At 36.4% G+C, this 19,948-nt stretch overlaps 1 protein-coding gene across 6 annotated transcripts in view; it reads right to left on the minus strand.

Annotated features, from left to right (window-relative positions):
- The window catches only part of ZFR2 (zinc finger RNA binding protein 2), a 130,878-nt gene that overhangs the window by 56,865 nt on the left and 54,065 nt on the right, over nt 1–19,948 (minus strand). For all 6 annotated transcript variants that reach the window (XM_072601775.1, XM_072601776.1, XM_072601777.1 and 3 more), the window contains 3 exons: nt 17,582–17,701; nt 2,724–2,869; nt 522–660 (listed from right to left, as the gene is read on the minus strand). In XM_072601775.1, the coding sequence (XP_072457876.1) occupies nt 522–660; nt 2,724–2,869; nt 17,582–17,701 (405 nt within the window). The remainder of the gene's footprint in view (nt 1–521; nt 661–2,723; nt 2,870–17,581; nt 17,702–19,948) is intronic.

A 19,948-nucleotide genomic window follows, 5' to 3' on the forward strand; every position in this document is an offset into this window, starting at 1 on the left:
TCCATCCACTTCTAGGGGAATCCTGATGAGTGCAGAAACCACAGATTTGATTTCTAATTGATTCCCCATTGACAATACTCTTACATTTCCTATCTAGAGATTTTAAAATCAAATGGTTTGGCTTCTTCCCCTCAGCCAAGACTCATCATGATGGCTAATATCTAAGATGCTTATTCAACATCAGGGGCCCAACCTGAACAGACAAATGAGTCTAAGAAGATCTAGTAAGAATCATATTCCCAAGAATGGAGAGAGATGACAAAGATTTCCCAAGAAAGGTAATGATACTGAAGAAATCAACAGGTTAATATCATTAAGTGAAAATATATATAACCATGTCAGAAACACAATATCCACTAAGATAGATAAGGCCTATTTGTGGCTATATCCTATTTATTACCAAAAAAAAGACAACAAGGAAGCCATCTCAGAGAAAAATAAAAGAATTTTATTTCTTAAGTCTATAACAAAAGTCATAGCAGGCAAAAGTCATACAAACTGAAGGCAATATGAATACTCACCAATAGTGAGGGAACAGGTATGACTGATCTGCCCATAAGGGGAGGTGGATTCCAATCAGTCACTATTCGGCGTTGATGTTCTTCCCAATACAACTGTTCTTTTCCTACTCGCCTCCAATACATTTCTTCTTCATAGAGTCTATAGAGTAAAGGATACTGTGAGACCAGAGAACATGCTAGCCAACAGTATGAATCCCCAGGTTTCATGAATCAGAAGCAGATTTAATGCTACCCTAAGAACAAGGAAACAAATCCAAGGCATCTGCATATCTGTTCCTGGATTTAGGCATGGTGGTTATATTGATACAATTCATTACTACTAAATTTCTCTTAATGAGATCCTGCCCATACTTCAGGACTAAGCTTAAAAGTCCCTCCTACGTAAAAGCTTTGTCTGATCCCTTCAGTCCCAGTCATACTACTTCCCTCATAGAATTTTAAGGAAAATTTTGCAAACCTTAAAGTGCTAAAGAAATGTTATTATTTTATTACTATTATTATCTTCCCTTCCTTGAATAAAAGTCAACTGCAAGTCATGTCATCATCTTAACGCCATGGTCCTCTTCAAGAATGAAGAACAAACACACCAGCAACTTGGAATCTTCCACAGTAGTCTGAGTGTCACATGTGTTTTTATCATATTCTAGTCTACATTACATTTACTGCATAGTTGTAATCGATTTTTGTTTGTCTTATAGCATTTTCCTCCATGTTCTCTTGCAATATTATAAGCTCTGTTTGGACACATAACATGGGTTTAATAAATACTTAGGTTTTTTAAAGCAGATGCTCATTGATTGGGAATGGTTAAACAACTGTGTATCTGAAGGTGGAGAATATCACTGCATCCTAAGAAACAATGTATAAAAATAAGTAAAAAGAAAATAGGAAAGAATGGGAAGATTTATTTACATGAACCAACACAAAATGAAGTAAGCAGAAGCAGAAAAACACCACCTACAACTACAACAATGTAAATCATTACTATGTAAATGTATTACAGCAATGTAAATAGAAACGACAACAACAAAACTGGAACTGAGCGCTGCAAAGTAGCCAAATCTGGTCCCGAAGAAGTGATCTGCTTTCCGTTTGGACAGAGACTGCATCTTAATTAGACTTGTCCATCTTCTTCGTTTCTATCATAGTGCCTATAACAGGCAACTAATAAAATGAGGTTGAATCGAAGACTGAGTGTATTCTATGGTTCAGAAAACGGGAGACTTGGTCTTGACTCCAACTCTGCCATTTACTATTTTGGGAACTTGGGCAAAACACTGCCTTTCTGATCCTTAGTTTCCTCATCTACAAAATGGAGATAATCATACTACCTACTTCACAAGGTTTCTCTGCGAGTCATTTGAGATAATTAATGTATATAAAGCATTTTGTAACCATAAGTAACATGTAAATAAATAGCAACTGCTGTCATAATTGGAGTATAGATCATAGATTGTGAAGCTGGAAGACAACTTACAGTTCCATCTAATCAAAATCTCTCCTTTTACAGATGAGGAAATCAAAGAATTTACTGATGTGCCAATGGTCAAAAAGCTAATAAAAGTAGCAGAGACCCAACTAAATTCCATGTCTCCTGAAACCATCCCAGTATTCTTTCTACTATTCCATATTACCCATCATTATTGTTATTCGATTGTTCAAAAGTGTATCAGGAATTGACAAAAGCATAGAGAAACCATGTAAGTGGAAAGAAGGCTGAACCTGGAGTCACAGGCCCAAAGTTCAAATCTTAGCTCTGTTACTTACTACCTGTGTGACCTTCAGCAAATCATTATTTCTCTGAGCCTCTTTCCTCATCTGTAAAATGAAGAAGTTGGACTAGATGAGCTCTGAATTTCCTTCTAGTTCTAGATCTTTTGAAAGAAATGAGATTGATACTGCTAGAACTTAAATGAAATTCTCTAATAATCAAATCAACATTGATTTTACTATGACAACTACTCAAAATTATTTAAAATTTAGAAAATTTTCAACTATTCAAAATATCTGTCAAATAAGCAATCCAAACATAAAGAAATTTTTTTATGACTGATCTCTAAATAAAGATACTGGGAGTGATCAACATTCCTCTCTCAGAGGAAACAGTTAAATTGGTCACTTACTTATAACATGAGTGTATAAGTTTTGAAAAAAAACCATCTCTGGAAAGTCCATAATTTTAAAATTTCATCCCATTTCTACCTCATTTCTATAAGATGACGCTGTTGCTCCTCTCTCCATCGTTTCAACATATCTTTCTGTTTCTGTTTCTTTATTTTCTCTTCATGGTGTTTCCGAGCTCGATTGCTGGGCTTAATCTCAACTGGGAGATCAGGATTCACTTTTTTCTGCCAAAAGATAGAAATATTTAATTTAAAAAAACTCATGGAAAAAAATTCATTCACAGAATAATCAACTTATTTTCTTGATGAGGAAACTAAGTTCTACTTTAGAAGAGAAAAAGAGAAAGGATTTCAAATAGGATGAAAAAATGATGTTGTCTAAAGATACCATTAGAGGTGCTTTCAAACTCACCAACTTAATTTTTTAAAGATATATAAAGAAAGTGGAAGCAAGATCTGCTAACAGAGAATAAATGAATATAAAAGCATGGCACAATTCCCTAAGAACTGTATTAAGAATATTATAAGTCAGAAAGACCCAAGGTTCATAAAGAAAGCAAAGGAGAATAGAAAGATTTTTTAAGGCATAGAGGGGGAAAGAGAATAAAGAAAGCAAGTGGACCACTAATAAGGGTGGATGGGATAATGGACAACAAACATAAAACTAAATTGTAATTTTGCTCCTATTTTTCTCTACCAAGGAAAAAAAGATCTTTGACCGAGGAAAGGCAGGTAAAAATGGCTAACAGTGCCTGAAAATTGAGAGGTGACAGATTTACTGTACTCTGATCTTATCAGATGACAAGTGAAGTATTTAAAAGGTAAGCCCTGTGGCTTTTAGAGTCCTTCACTATTCAGTCTTCCTGGTCTCCAACCTACCAGGCTTACTGCTTATTACACTCCACATACTCTACAGTTCAGCCAAAATGGTCTATTCCAAACAACATTCTATGTCCCCATACCTGGTATGCATTCCTTCTTTACCTCTTGTTACTTCAAGTACTTCACCATTCCTGTTATCAAAGTACTTTTTGTTGACCATGTGACTCCAATGGCTTCCTACTGCCTCTAGGATTAGTCCTCTACTTGGCTTTTAAAACCTATACAACCTGGGCCCAACCTATCTTTCCAGCTTCATTGGATATTACTCTTCCCTTTCCTCCCCTCAGATTCAGTGTAAAGCCAAACTGTCCTCCATTTCTTTAAATGTAACACTCCATCTTCCATCTCCATGCCTTTACAATGGCCATCCCTCATGTCTGAAAGACACTCCCTCCTTACCTCCGCTTAAGAATTCCTCTTTTCCTTTAAGATATAGCTCAAACATCATCTTCTGCATGTAGTTTTTCCTGATTCCCGCAATTGCTAGTGGCCTCCTTCCCAAACAAGTTCCATTACATTTAACTATTGTGTGTGCATGTACATGTAAGTGCATTTATTAACTTGTGTACTTGTTTTCTCCCCCATTAGAATTTAAGCTCAACACAAGCAGGGAATATTTCATTCTTTGCACTTGAATCCTCAGTAGGAGAATAATTTTTATTTTTATATATTTAATCAGTTGCCTATATATCCTACATATATCAAAAAACTTGAATACTTTCAGAGAAACTTGTTGCAAATATTTTCCCTAGTTTCTCTTCTAATTTTCACTGCATCGCTTTAGTACAGAAATTTTTTAATTTTGTATCATCAATATTTTCCATTCTATCCCCTGTGATCTTCTCTAACCTTTGTTTAGTCAAGAACTTTTCCCCTCTAAATAGCCGTGAAAGGCGTTTTCCTCCTTGCTGGTCTAATTTATTTTTGATGTGATCTTTTCTACCTAGGTCATGGATTCATTTGGACTTTATTATTGTACATGGTATGAGACGTTGGTTTAACCTATTTTCTACCAAACTGTCTTTCAGTTTTACCAGTAGTTTTTATCAAATAATTTATCAAATAATTACCTCAGCAGACGGGATCTTTGGGTTAACTGAACTAAGCTTATTTGCTTCTGGATCTCAGATACCTAATCTGTTTCACTGATCAACTTTTCAATTTTTTTTTTAAACAACACCAGTTTCAATGACTGATGCTTTAAAATAATGTGAGAACAAATATTTCTAAGTATCCTTCCTTTTTTTATTCTTTCCCATGAGATTCTTGACATAATGTTCCTTTACATGAATTGTTTTTTCCTAGCTTTATAAAAGTAACCTTTTGATAGTTTTATTAGAATGTCACTGATTTGGGAAAATAACAAGTACTGTAATAATTTTTTACTATACTGTCTTGACCCAAACAGAAACAATACATTTCTCTAAGTTTCTTATCTCAGTAAAGAATGTTTCATAATTTAATTCATATAATTTTTGTGTCTTAGTAGATAAACCTTTTTCTTTAAGTTTTTATTCATATTTTTTTCTTAAATCCCATTGTTATCCCAAGTATCCTTCTCCCTTCCCTTCTCAGAAAGTCATCCAGATAAATAGTATTTCTTTTCAGAGAAGAAAAAAAGTCAGTACAACTCATCAATACATTGAAAAAGTATAAAAATATGTGCAATGTATAATACCTCTGGACCTCCTACCTCCAAACAGGGGTAGTTTAGGGGTGTCTTCTCATCTCTTTTATGAAGCCAGTTTGATCTTTATAATTTTGCTACATTTACTTTTGATTTTTTGATGTGTAGTTCTTTCCATTTACATTGTTTGGTTACTAGGTATGTTATTTTCTTGGCTCCATTTATTTCACTTTATATAAATTCATATAGAACTTTTCATGCTTCTCTGTATTCATCATATATACTTAGAATAGTAACATTTCATTATGTTTGGGTACCCCAATTTGTTTAGTCATTCCTTAATTGATAAGCATCTACTTTGTTTCTAATTCTCTATTAATAGAAATATTAATATTTATAAATATTATAATTTATTATTTGTGGCAGCTAGGTGGTGCAGTGGATAGAGCACCAGTGCAGGAGTCAGGAGGACCTGAGATTTGATTTGTCACCTCAGACATTTGACACTCGCTAGCTGTGTGACCTTGGGCACGTCACTTAACCCCCATTGCCTCATGCTGGGTCATCTCCAGTCATCCTGATGAACATCTGGTCACTGGATTCAGATGGCTCTGGAGAAGAAGTGAAGCTGGTGACCTGCGCAGCCCTCCCTCACTCAAAACAAAGCCAAGTGCAAGTCATGTCACTATTTCTCTGATGGCATGGTCTTCTTCGGCAACGAAGGATGAACACACACAATTTATTATTATTTATATTTTTTTATTATTATGTTAATATTTATAAATACTATAAATACTTTGGTGTATGACTTTCTTTTTATCAATGACTTCTTTTGGGGAAAAAGCCCAGTAATGGAATCTCTGGTTTAAGAGGTTAGTCACCGTAATTGCATAATTCCTAATTGCTTTGCAAAATGGTTGTAACATTTCACAACTTCACCAACAATGTGTAATTATGCCTATCCTTCTACAACCCCTCCAACACTGACTTGCCATTTTTTGTCATTTTTTTCTCATTTGCAAGTCATGTGACATGAAACCTTAGGGTTGTTTTAATTTGTATTTCTCTTATTACTAATGATTTGCAGCACTGCTCCAGGTGGTTGTGAATACTTTGCAATTCTTTTGAGAACTTTGTTCACATTCTTTGACTAGTTATCTTTTGGGAAATGGCTATTAATCATATATACATACATATATACATATACACACACACAGTTTCCATATCCTAGATACCAAAATCTTACTAGAATAATCTGATAAAAAGATTTATTTCCTATCCAACCACTTCTTTTCTTATTCTAGATGCATTAATGTTGTCTGTGCAGAAGCTTTTCACTTTCAAGTAATCAAAAGTATCTATTTTATCATTTGTAATTGCTTCTATCTCTTCTTCAGATAAAAATACATCTCCTACTCATAGCTGTGAGAGATATACGATGTTTCTCTTCTAATTTTTTATAGTCTGACCTTTAATTTTAAGGTAATGTATCTATTTAGAATGTATTGTAGAATATGGTATAAAGTGTTGATCTCAGCCTAATTTCTACCAGACTGCTTTTCAGTATTCCCAGCATCTTTTTAACAACTAGGGAGATTTTTTTCCTGGTTAATTTATATTTTCCACTTTATCAAAAACTGGATTATTTAGTACTATTATTTCTGACTCTCTTGTCTAGCCTGTTCCATTAATTCATCTCTCTATTCTGTAACCAAAACTAGATGATTTGATGACTTCTGCTTTATAATGCAGTTTAAGATATGGACGTGCCATTCCCCCTTCATACTTACTTTTCATTATTTCTCTTGATAGCTTAGATCTTTTGTTTTTCCAAATGAATTGTTATTATTTAACAAGTTACAGAATTTGGTAATCCCTTGTCAATTTGATTGATATGGCATTGAAAATGTAAATCAATTCTGGTATATTGTCATTATTACATTGGCGTGACCTAGCCATGAGCAGTAAATATTTCTCCATTATTTTTTTTTAAGAAATAAATAAGCATTTATTAAATAGCTCCTATGTACCAGGTATATATGTGTTAAATGCTTACAAATATCTTTTTTTAATTAAATTATTTTGTTTTGAGTGTTGTACAATCACTTCTACATATCTTAGATGTTTTCCCCTCCCTCCCCCTCTTTCCCCACTTCCTCCCTGAGACAACATACAATTTTATATTGGTTCTACACAGACATTCCTATTAAATACATTTATTCCTCCATTATTTAAGTTGTTCTTTATTTCTTTAAGGAATACTTTGTAATTAAATGTATATGAGTCTTTCCTAGGCTTTGAGAAGTTGATATCCAGATATTTTATGCATTATGTAGTTATTTGGAATGAGATTCTTTTTTCTTTCATTGCTTCTTGTGTACTCATCTTAATTTATAGAAAGCTAGTGATTCTGAGGATTTATTTTTTAGGCTAAAACTTTGCTGAAGCTACTGTCAGTATATTTACTGATTACCTAGGATTTTTCCAAGTAAACCATCATATTGCTGGCAAACAGGGATCATTTTATCACCTCTTTACATATCGTTATTCCTTTCTTCCTTGTCTTATTGTTAATGCTAGCATTTTCAGTGCTGTATCAGATAATATTAGGGAGAGTGAGCATCCTTGCTTTGTTCCCAGGATTGCTGGAAAAGGTTCTACTGTAACCCAATTATATATGATGTTTGTTTTTTGTTTTAGATACACTTTATGATGTTAAAAAGATCCCTTTGTGCCTATACTTTCTGAATATCTTTGATTAGCATGTCTTCTTTTTATGTTTTTTTATGTCTTCTGTTTTATGATGTATTTCTTAATATTCAGAGGGTCTATATAAGTAATTATTTTTATGGCTGCATTATCAAAGAAATATTGTATGATCTTAAAATATGCACAAGAGAGTTCCTATGGAAGGATAGCCTCTCAGACTACATTTTGCTATATCAAGTCAAATGCCTGCTTATAACTAAAAATATATTTTTTAAAATTTGCATCAATGTTCATTAGAGATATTGGTCCATAGTTTTCTTTCTCTTTTTTTGCTTTCCCTAATTCAGGTATAGAGACTAACTTTGTATCACAGAAGAAAATTAGGATGATTTCTTCTCCTCCTAAGTTGAGGAAATGAAACTTCACTACACTTGGAGTCAAGAAGACTTGAATACGAATTTGGCACCCAGACATCTATTAGCTGTGTGACCTTGGGCATATCACTTAACCTCTGTTTGTCTCAATTTCTTTCATCTATAAAATGGGGGTAATAATAGCAGGGCAGTTAGGTAGTGCAGTGGATAGAAAGCTAGGGACTGGAATTATAATATCTGAGTTCAAATCCAGCCTCAGACACTTAACTAGCTGTATGACCCTGGGTAAGAAACTGCCAGGAGTAGATCAGAGCAGAGGTCTGTATATGTTTGTCAATCTGACCAAGGTTTTTGTTACTGTAAGCTATGAAGGCTTGTGGGAAATCATGGCAAAATTTGGTTGCCCAGAGAAGTTCATCAGTATTGTACGTCAATTTCATGTTGGCTTACTTGTCTGGATTCTGCATAATGGACAATGCTCTGCTCTCCCAGTCACCAATGAAGTGAAACAAGGCTTTGTGCTTGCTCCCACGCTTTTTAGAATGATATTTTCAGCCATGTTGTAAATGCCTTCAATAAGGATGAAGATGGCATCAAGGTCAGCTACCACACTGATGGTAAATTATTCCACTTGAAAAGGATACAAGCCAAGACTAAAGTGGAGGGAATACTGGTGCATGATTTTTTGCTTGCAGATGATTGTGCACTCAATGCAGCCTCTGAAGCTGAGATGCAACAAAGTATGGATCAATTCTCTGCTATTTGGCTAATTTTGGCCTAACAATTAACAGCAGATAAAAGTCAGGTTCAAGTGAAGCAGATTTCTATGATTTCCATGTTTGTTAAACTTCTACTTACATTATGAGACAAAGTGACAAGTTCCACCATCCTTCTTCTCTTTTAAAATTTATTTCTTTTCAGTTTTCAATGATCAATTCCATAAATTTTAAATTTTTTCTCCCTCCCTCCCCAAGATCCATCCTTCCTCTTTTTTTACCTGTGTCCGCATTCCTATCTTTTATTTTTTGGAGATCATCAAAACATAACACTATCATCCCCTGTCTTATTTGACTCACTCTATGACTCCTGATGATGACATTATGGTTCTAAAGGGACTCTTTTACTATCCCCTCCATTACAGCATTAAAAAGTTCATCTTTACAAAGTTCCTTCTATTGTTTAAATATATTTACCTTTTAATGTTTCTCTTGATTCCCATGTTTATATTTCAAATTTCTATTCAGTTCTAGTTTTTCCATTAAGAATGTTTTAAATTCTTATATTTCCCTGCAGGTCCATTATCCCCCTATAGGAATATACTCAGTTTTTCTGGGTAAATTCTTCTTGGTTGCAGATTTACATTTTTTACCTTTTGCAATGTCATATTCCATACTCTTTACTCACTTACAGTGTAGCTGCTAAATTTTGTGTGATCCTGACTATGGTTCTTTGGTACTAGGATTCTTTCTTTCTCGACGAATTTTTTCTTTGGGAATGCTGTATGTGTTCAGGGAAGACTAATAATTCTGGTATGAGGGTTGCTGAGCCCTTTTCAAGGCTTCTTTCTACCTTTGGTGTCTACCTGATTCACCTAACTCTCACTGTGGCTCCAAGAAGCTATAGCATGTGCAGTGGCCACACCCCAATAAACTATTTTGGCAGACAAGCTAAACCAGGCTGAGGGCAATCTACGGGTCTCAAACCCATTAGTGAGTTAAGGGGGTATCTTCCTCAAATATGCAAAGACTTCTGGTGGAATGGAGGAATGAGAACAATTTGTTCCAATAGTCATGAAGGCAGCTGAAGCAGGCACTGTGGCAGGTTTAGAGTTTGGTTAGATGTCAAAGATGCCAAAGTAACCCACTGCATCTCAAACCATCCACCAGTCATCTTGATTCTGTCCTGCCACTGGTCTGTGATGACTCTGGAAGACAGAGTGAGGCCAACAACTTTGTGCAACTCTACCTCACTTAAATCAATTTATACATGAATCAAAAGACACCACCTATACCATTTTACCATTTTTATCTATCTTAAAGTCCCGTGGCGACAAGCAAATGATAAAGTAGCAGGAAAGGAAACGCTGGGAGCTGTAGTCACAACCCTACACACAGGTGACCGTGGCCATAGGGTGGTCTTCTCACTGGAAGAGCAATGGAATTCAGTATACCTGGGTACCTGGTGCCTTTTAAGGATCACACTGTTCAACTCCTGATGCGAGGAAGGAGCTAGAAAAGGTGACCTAAAAATGGTCTGCTCACCCAACCCTGGCCTATTTATTGCAGCAAGTAGAGATCCCACTCTTGTGGTCAAAACACACACAAAAAAAATGTACAAAAACTTCTACAAAGATGATTCTACTCATCACTGGTACATGGAATGAGTGCACATCTACAGACAACACAAAACCCAGTAGATCTGAAAGACAAAAAGCTCTTGTTGCAAAATGACTCGGTGGATATCACATCCAAATAGCAGCCCTGAGTGAAATAAGGTTGACAAATGAAGGCCAGTTTACTGAAATCAGAGCTGGATACACATTTTTCTGGAACGACCAGAAAGAAAGGGGGCACTATAAAGCTGCTATAGGTTTTGCAATCAAACTAATCTAGTCAATACGTTTATATGCCTACCAAAAGGAGTGAAACAACAGGTCACTTGCACAAACACATCATGCCACCATCATCATGCCATGTTCCCACCATGATGAACCTTGATGAAGTTAAAGAAAAATTTTATGAAGATTTGAGGACCCTCATCATCAATGTGAGGAAAAAAACAAGCTTATAATTTTAGATGACTTTAATGCAGAGACAGGCACAGACCACCAGATATGGCAGGAACTGGAAAGAATGGAGTTGGAACCAGCAACATTAACAGTCACTTACTACTGAAGACCTGTGCATCTCATGACCTTCTCATAACCAACACTGTCTTCCATTTACCTAAATGCAAAAAAATTTCCTGGATATATACCCTCACAGCAAACATTGGCACTTAATAGACTGTGTTATCGTAAGGGGAAGAGACAGAAAGAATGTGAGAGTGATAAAGGCAATGTGTGGCACAGAGTGCTGGACTGATCATAGACTTAGCCTCTCCAAGCTAAATATTCACATTCAACAAAACTGGTGACCCCAAAACAAGATGAATATCAGGAGACTTAATGTCAACAAATTAGAGCACTTCTCTGAGTGGGAACAGTTCGCTGTTAACTTGAAGGGAAAGTTGAGCCAACACATACTTGGCAACAGTGGGCAGAAGTGGGCAGAGTGGGCAACTTCCAGAGATTTGGCGTACAGCACTGCATTTTCTCATCTGGGTCAGAAAACTCCCAAACATCAACACTGATTTGACAAAAATGATGAGGAAATTCAAAAGCCGCTAAATGAAAAATCAGAACACCACAGGGTTTACCAGCAGGATAGTTAATCCCTCTCTAAGAAGGCAGCATTTAACTCCATCAAAAGTAAAGTACAAACAAAGCTTAGAGAGATGCAGGATTCTTGGCTCAGTCAGAAGGCAGATGAAATTCAGTTCTACACTGACAGTAACAATCCATAGCCTTTTATGATGCCCTGAAGGCTATTTATGAGCCAAAGACATATGGTGCATCTCAACCACTCAGTGCTGATGGAGCCACATTTCTTAATGATAAGAACAGTATCCTGGAGAGATGGACTGAACACTTCTATAATGTTCTCAACTGACCATCATCAAGCAATACTGAAGTCAATGACCATTTACCGCAAGTTGATGTCAATCCTTCTTTAGACAAATTTCCAACTGAAGAGGTTTTGAATGTATGTCATTAAGCTCCAATCCTGTACTGATTCTATTCTGGTTGAGATTTACAAGGTGGGAAGTCCATTGCTCATATAAAAGCTGACTGAAATATTCTGGGTTATATGGAAAGAAGAGATTACCCCCCAGGAGTTCAAGGAGGCCTCCATTGTCCATCTCTATAAAGACAAAGGAAACAGATTATCCTGTGACAATCACAGGAAGGTCTCTCTCTTAGTCACTGCTGGTAAGATTCTTGCCAGAGTCCTCCTTAACAGGTTGTTCCTTCACCTGGGAGATGGTCATTTACCTAAGAGTCAGTGTGGCTTCAGAAAGGGTAAGGAATGGTTGACATGGTATTTGTTGCCAGACAACTCCAGGAGAAATGCAAGGAACAGGACAGTTGGTCTATATACATCATTTGTCAATCTGATCAAGGCCTATGATACTGTCAGTCATGAGGGCTTATGAAAAATTATGTAAAAATTTGGTTGCCCAGAGAAGTTCATCAGTACTGTATATTAATTTCATGATGGCTTGCTTGCCTGGGTTCTGGATAATGGATAACACTCTCATGCTCTCAATACAATGAAATGCTTCCAAGCTTTTAGCATGATATTTTCAGCCATGTTGTCAAATGCCTTCTATGAACAGGGTATCATGGTCAGTTACCAATCTGATGGTAAATTCAACTTGAAGAGGCTACCAGTGAAGGCTAAAGTGGAGGAAGTGTTGGCAAATGGTTTTTTATTTGCAGACAATTGTGCACTCAATGCAGCCTCTAAAGCTGAAATGCAACAAAGTATGGATCTCTAGATTCTATGCTACTGGATCCATGGGTTTTCTGCTACTTGTGCTACATTTGACCTAACAATACCAAGAAAACACAGATGCTCCACCAGCCAACACCACACCATCCATACATGGAACCACTGGTTATAGCAAATGGAGAAGTTTTGAATAGTGTGGATAAGTTTACTTACCTTGACAGTGTACTTTCCAGGGAAATACACACTGATAATGAGTTTGAGGCACATATTGTCAGAGCTAGCTCAGTGTTTGGAAGATTCCAAAGGAAAGTGTGGGAGAGAAGAGATAGTAGACTGACCACCAAATTGAAGATCTACAGAGCCACTGTGCTCACCTCATTGCTGTATGCCTATGAAACTTGGACAGTATGCCAGCGCCATGCCAGGAAACTGAATTGCTTCCATTTGAGCTGTCTTAGGAAGATCTGAAGATCAGCTGGCAGGAAAAGGTATCAGACACTGAGGTCCTTTCTCAAACAAAACTGTCAAGCATTCAAATTCTACTGCAGAGAGTGCAACTCTGATGGACTGGTCACAATGTTCAAATGCCAAATACACATTTGCCTAAAAGACTGTTTTACAGAGAACTCACACAACACAAATGTTCACAAGGTGGTCAGAAAAAGAAATAGAAGGACATTCAAAAGGTTTCTCTTAAAAACTCTGGAATTGATTATATATCACAAAGGACATTGGCATAAGACTGCCCAACATGGTGTGCCCTCATAAGAGAAGATACTGTGCTCTATAAGCAAAGCAGAATTAAAGTAGCTCAAAAAAAAATATGAGATGTGCAAATTTAGAGACTCCACCCCAAGTCTTCATATGGACTATTTGTGCCTGACCTGTGGTAGAGCATTCCGAGCTTATATTAGTCTGATCAGCCACAGTCAGACACATTGTAACTTGATTCTAACGTAGTGATGTCATTTTGGTCTTCAAGAATGAAGGGTAACAACCAATCAACTAACCAACCACCATTTTTTCTTTGACTTGGAAGTTCTGGATTTTGGCTATGATATTCCTGAAAATTTTTCATTTTGCAGTTTCTTTTATGAAGTGACTAGCAGATTATATTTTTTACTTTTCCCTCTGTTTTTTAATATGTCTGGTCTGTTTTCTTTTATGATTTCTTGAAATGTAATATCCAGGTTCTTTTCCTAATCAGGGCTTTCAGGCAGTCCAATGATTTTTTTTGGTCCAATGACTCTTAAATTAAATTTCCTTGGTCTATTTTCCAAGTTAGCTATTTTTGAAATAAAGTCCCTTACATTTCTTTCCATTTCTCATCTTTTGACTCTGTTTTATTATTTCTTGTTTCCTCATGGAGTATTTAGCTTCTGCTTTGCCCATGCTAATTTCCAAGGATTTTGTTACTTGAGTAAGGTTTTGTACCTTTTGAGCTAAGCTCTTAATTCTATTTCCAAGGCTCTCCTAAATAGTTTTCATTTCTTTTCCACTTCTTTCCTCTATTGCTCTCATGTCATTTATATGTCATTTTACATTCTTTTTCTTCAAGCTCTTATATAATTTCTTCTATGAATTCTGTTTGATTCTACAGCCAAACTGTTTTTCTTAGAGACTCTTCTTGTAGGAGTTTTGCAAATAGTCTCCTTTTCTGGGTTTATCCTGGGGGATTTTGTCATCATAATAAATTTTTTGGTCATTTGTGGATTGGACCACCATAAAAACTATCTTGTTGTCCTTAAAAGAACAAGATTACAACCGGATCTACATTACTGCCCTCAGGGACTAGGACTGAACAACCACCACAGAGGGCCCTAGGTATGAGTCACAGCTCTTCTTTCCTGCCAGATCCAGGATGAAGATAGGGAGCTAGCTCACTGCCCTCAGGGAACCAGCATCAGACCCATATCCACATCCACATCCAGGCCAAAACTTCTTCCCTGATGTGAACCTGGGGGTAAAATTGAGGGACTGAGATTAGAGCTATTGATGGGAGGCCTTATTCCTTTCTTGAGAGTCAAGTTCCAGATTTTCCATTCTCTGGAAATAAGACAGAAGTTAGGCAGAGGCTCTGCTTGTTGCCTAGGGTTGAGTAAAACATTTCTTCTTTAAGGACACCTAGATAGCTGGGAGCTATCTTGCTGCCCTTCAGGACTGAATCTGACCCACATTGTCACCAGGTTCTCACTTTTTACAACAGAGGGCAACACCACCCTCCCAGTCCCTCAGATTTGCTAAATCCCTAGGCATAATCCTTGATTCCAGAATCTCTCAGATTCCATATCCAACCTGTTACCAAAGCCTATCAATTTCACCTTCTATCTGATGCTGGTGCAGGCCTTCATCACCTCACACTTGAACTATTGCAAGAGCCTGCTGATTGGTCTCTCTATTTCAAGTCTCTCCTCGCTCTAGCCCAAACTTAATTAGCCACTGAAATGATTTTCCCAAAGTGCAGATCTGACCATGTCACCCACTATTCAATAAACTTCAATCACTACCTATCACCTCCAGGATTAATACAAAATCCTGTTTAGCAATCAAAGCTCTTCATGAATTAACCCCACTCTTCCTATGTCATATTAGCATGTACTCTTCAATCTAATGACACTGGCTTTCTGGCTGTTTTACCAATAATATATTCCATCTTTTGACTGGATATTTTCTTCGGCTCTCTGCCATGCCTGGAATGTTCTCTCTCTTCATTTCTACCTCTTGGCTTGTCTGGCTTCCTTTAAATCCCAGCTAAAATTTCATCTTCTACAGGAAGTCTTCCCCAATCCCTCTTAATTCTAGTGCCTTCTTTCTTTTATTATCTCCCATTAATCCTATATAACTTGTTTGTACAAGTTTATTTGCTTGTGGTCTCTCCCATTAGAACATGAGATCCTTGAGGGCAAGGACTTTTTTTGTATCACCAGCACTTGGCCCAGTGTGTGGCACCTAGTAGGAACTTAACAAATGTTTATTAACTGACTAGCATATTCCTGGGGTCATTTAACCTAGCTGTACCCTGTGCTAAACTGTCTGTAAATTTGTTTTCATTTCTACTGTTTTTTTGCTATTTTCTGAGGCAATACTTACTCTTCCAACATTCTCCAATATACTGTTCAGCAAATATTCAAAACTATAGTTGCTTTTGACTGCCATGTCTCTCCACTTTTTACAGAAGTATTTGCTGACTGCTCATTTAGCACCCTTGTAGTGGAAATTGTTTCATATCAGCTAAATTTTGCAGGAAATAATAATTTTAATATTATTCTATTTGCTTCTTTTTCATATCATAATTTTCAGCACCAATGGCTCATTTGGATAAGGTCATGTTGAAGTTGTTGCATCTTCCACATTGTCATCTTCTCATTTTTATCCTTTCTTTTGATGATGATTTTTACCTTTGTTCTGAATAGTCAATGAATAGTCAAGAAGATATCTGCAGCTGGCACCAAATTAGTAACCAATCATTTCCCACCCAGACTATTTGCTGGTCTCCACATACACAGTCCATCTCCCACCTCCATGCTTTTGCACAGGCTATTTTGCATGTTTGGAATGCTCTTCCTCCTCATTTTTTCTTCTTAGAACTTTTAATTTTCTTTAACATGCTACTTTCCTGCATTAGGTTTTTTTAATCTTCTCTGGGTATTTGATTCTCTCTCCCTCTTAAAATTACTACATATTATTCAATATATACTTTACATTTACTTGTACATGTAGATGTTCCATTGCCCCAGTAGCAATGGAAGCTCCTTGGGGCGGTACTGCTTTGTTTCTGTCTTCTATCCCCAGCATGAAGCACAGTACAGAGTTTTGCACATAGCAGGTAGTTATTATATACTTGTTGAGCTGAATTTCATTTTTAGCACTCTCAGTCTTCCATTTTTTTTTTAGCTACTGTGCCATTCATTATTTGAAAGAGGAAGGGAATATCACTGGACTACATGATAATTTGTTTTTCTCTGTTTCATGGCTTACCAAGCCAAAGCACTCATTACCTATTAGAAAAATCTACTAGTGATTTAGTTATTTGAGCTAAAGCTTTGTATAATCTGAAATACTTATTTTTTAAAAGTCCCCAAGAGTTGTCCCTAAAAAGTCCCTTTTCATAAAAAAAATTACTCAGAGCACCCTGGAAATTACTGTGTTTGACCCTTTAAAGGTTTTTTCCAATTTACATCATTTCAAAAAACATAAATTTTTAAAATGATGCATCTTAAATTAGTAATTTATGGTAAATTTGTGCATATTGTAAATTTCGTGCATTGAAATTTTGACAATGCAGTATCGCACCATGTAACCGTATAGTATCATACTGTAAACAAGTCATTACACGCACATATTCCTGCCAATGCATGCTGAACTTCCAGACAACATGCAACAGGCTTACCTACTAACACCTGCTTGTTAAGACCTGTCAGTGGACTTGACCATTGATCAGCTACAACTCGCATTTTGTGTATTTATGTATATATTTGTATTATTTAACTCTGTTATACAACAGATGAAACATGTACAAACAGTTTTCCAAAATTTTCTTCTCTTCTCTTCTTACTATATACTTCCACCGTCTCCTTATTTTTATATTCAATGCCCCCCAATTGCACCCAAGGCTACTACTACCCCCTGGATTGTTCCAGACCCCCCAAAGAACAGTAGCGCCCACTCTAGGAACCTATAGATCAAATGAACAAAAACATTTTCATTCTCTTAATCTACTGGAATGGTCACCTCCATCTAAAAGAGATAATTCTGAGGAAGCAGAACTGTTAAAGAGCAGTTAGTATCTCACCTTGTATTGCAGTCGGTGCCGACGTCCCTTCAGGTGCATATCCTTGGCATTAGGATCATTGAAACTGCACTCACACAGCTTACAGTGAAACCGAATCATTTTTCCTTCATCATTGTGCACCTGAGACACCAAACAAAGTTAAGCAATCACATGCAGCTTGCAAAATAATCTAAGAACCCCTAAATTGCTTAAATTTCAGACATTGTGCCTACTTTTTTAACACTGACCACAAAACAGCCAACTATTATGTTTACAATACCATTTTTAGGAGCCTTGCTCACTATTTAAAAAAATTTTGGCATAATACTCCTGGCAGGTCCCAAAGTGTTATATCTTGTAGTTATCCCTTTTGCATCTGATTCCCCTACCTTGACCATAAGTTATATGATGGAAATGGCTATGTTTTTTTCTAAACTTTGTCTCCTCTCACTGACCAGCATAATCCTTTGCTTCATATAATCACATGAAGGAGAAAGTGAAACTTAACTGCCAACCAAGAGTTGACTTGGTTCTACTCCAAGTTAGGACCGACTTGTTAAACCAGTGTTTTAGTTTTTGACAGGACCTGCGATATCATCATCATAAAGAGCACCCAGGGAAGAATACCTTCTATCAATGCACACGGACTTCTGCTTGGCAAAGTATCATCTTAGAGGGTTGCCTCAGGACTCTAAAAGACTAGCCCAGGGTCATAACATCAGTATATGACAGAGAAGACATGAACCCAGATCTGCTTGATTCCAAATTCACCATACAACGCTGCCCCTCTACCTATTCACTTTAAAAATATTGGTAGATTGAATATTGAATAAAAGTTGGGAGTTTCCTTCTCCTTATTTGGTATCTGATCTAGGACTTTAATTTGACAGTTTTCAAAGGAACTACTACCATTTCAGCAATCTATCACTAAGAAAGACTTCTCACATTCTGTTCATATTAAGTACAGGTGAGCAAAGTAAAGAGAGATAGTGTGACATGGTGGAAAGAACACTTAATTTGAAATCTAAAGAGTCACAGTCTACCATTCAGCCTTTTGTAGGCCCCATGCCAACCACATTTTATTTCCCACCAAAACTGTACATACCTTCCTCCTTCTTTATCTGGGCCTAAGCATATAGCATAAAAAACATTTTCACCTTTGACTCTATTGTGTCATAGTGTTTTTTGATTTTTTTTCAAGTATGGAAACTATATCCCTGTTAAGATCTCAAGATCCTCAAGGAAATATATATAAAACCTATAACCTATATATATATAGGGTCAATAGAAAATACCAAAATTAAAACAAGTGGAATTTTAGAAATTCAAAGACCTTTACAATTATGGGAACCTTTGAAACAATACTCTCCTATTGCCTGGGCTAAATATATGGAAGAAACTCTTTCCAATAACAGTTGTTTATTCCTAGCATAAGTTAAAGAAAAGTCTTGCAAATTTTGGTCTTAGAGATTTTTAAACATAAGATAAGATAAGATCATATCCTAACTTGTTCTATATAGATACTAGTGCTGTGATCCTGGGCAAATTACGTAACCTTTCTCAACCTCAGTTTCCTCATCTGCAGAATAATACCTACCTCCCAGAGTCATTATGAGGATCAAATTACAAACTTTACGTTTGTAAAGTACTTTGTAAAACTTAAAGTGCCATATAAATGCTAATTATCATTATTATCATCACTATACAGGAGGTTCCTTCCAATCTTACAATTTTACATATTATCAGTGGAAAAAACTGAACACTTTAAATGGCATGTTCAGTCTCTTAATAAACAGCTCCATATGGGGTTTCAGAAATCACATGCTATACATGAAGAGAGTTAATTCTTAACTGAAGCAGTGTAGTAAAGCACAAAGAACGCTGGACTAGGAATCAGGAGATTTGTGTTCTACTCTTGGTTCTGCCACTAACTAACCATGTAACACTGAGCCAAAAGAGTCAGAAGAAATCAGAAAGCGTGGGTGAAAATCCTAGCTTTCTGTGTGATCATGGGTTAGAAACTTGAGTTCTCTGAATCTGGGTTATTCATCTATAAAATAAAGAGATTACAGTAAATGACCTACAGAGTCCCTTCTAGCTCTAAATATATGATCCTGAGATTTTAGAACCCCAGTTTAGCTTTCTAGAAGCGGGGGGGAGGATTTCAGACATTCCCTTCTAGCTTTAACATTCTATAAGTGCCCTCTCCATCATTTTATCCTGTAGATAGAGGGGAAAGAGGTGACATTACCCTACATAACACTCGGTGGCCTTCCCTGCCCATCTCATGGTCTCCTTGCTGTCAATTTCTAGTACTACAGCTCCACTTTCTAAGATTTAAAAAATTTCTAAGTGATATTCTAATTTTTTTTACATAAAGACTTGTTA

This window comes from Notamacropus eugenii, chromosome 4, assembly GCF_028372415.1.
Source record: "Notamacropus eugenii isolate mMacEug1 chromosome 4, mMacEug1.pri_v2, whole genome shotgun sequence".
Taxonomy (NCBI): Eukaryota; Metazoa; Chordata; class Mammalia; order Diprotodontia; family Macropodidae; genus Notamacropus; species Notamacropus eugenii.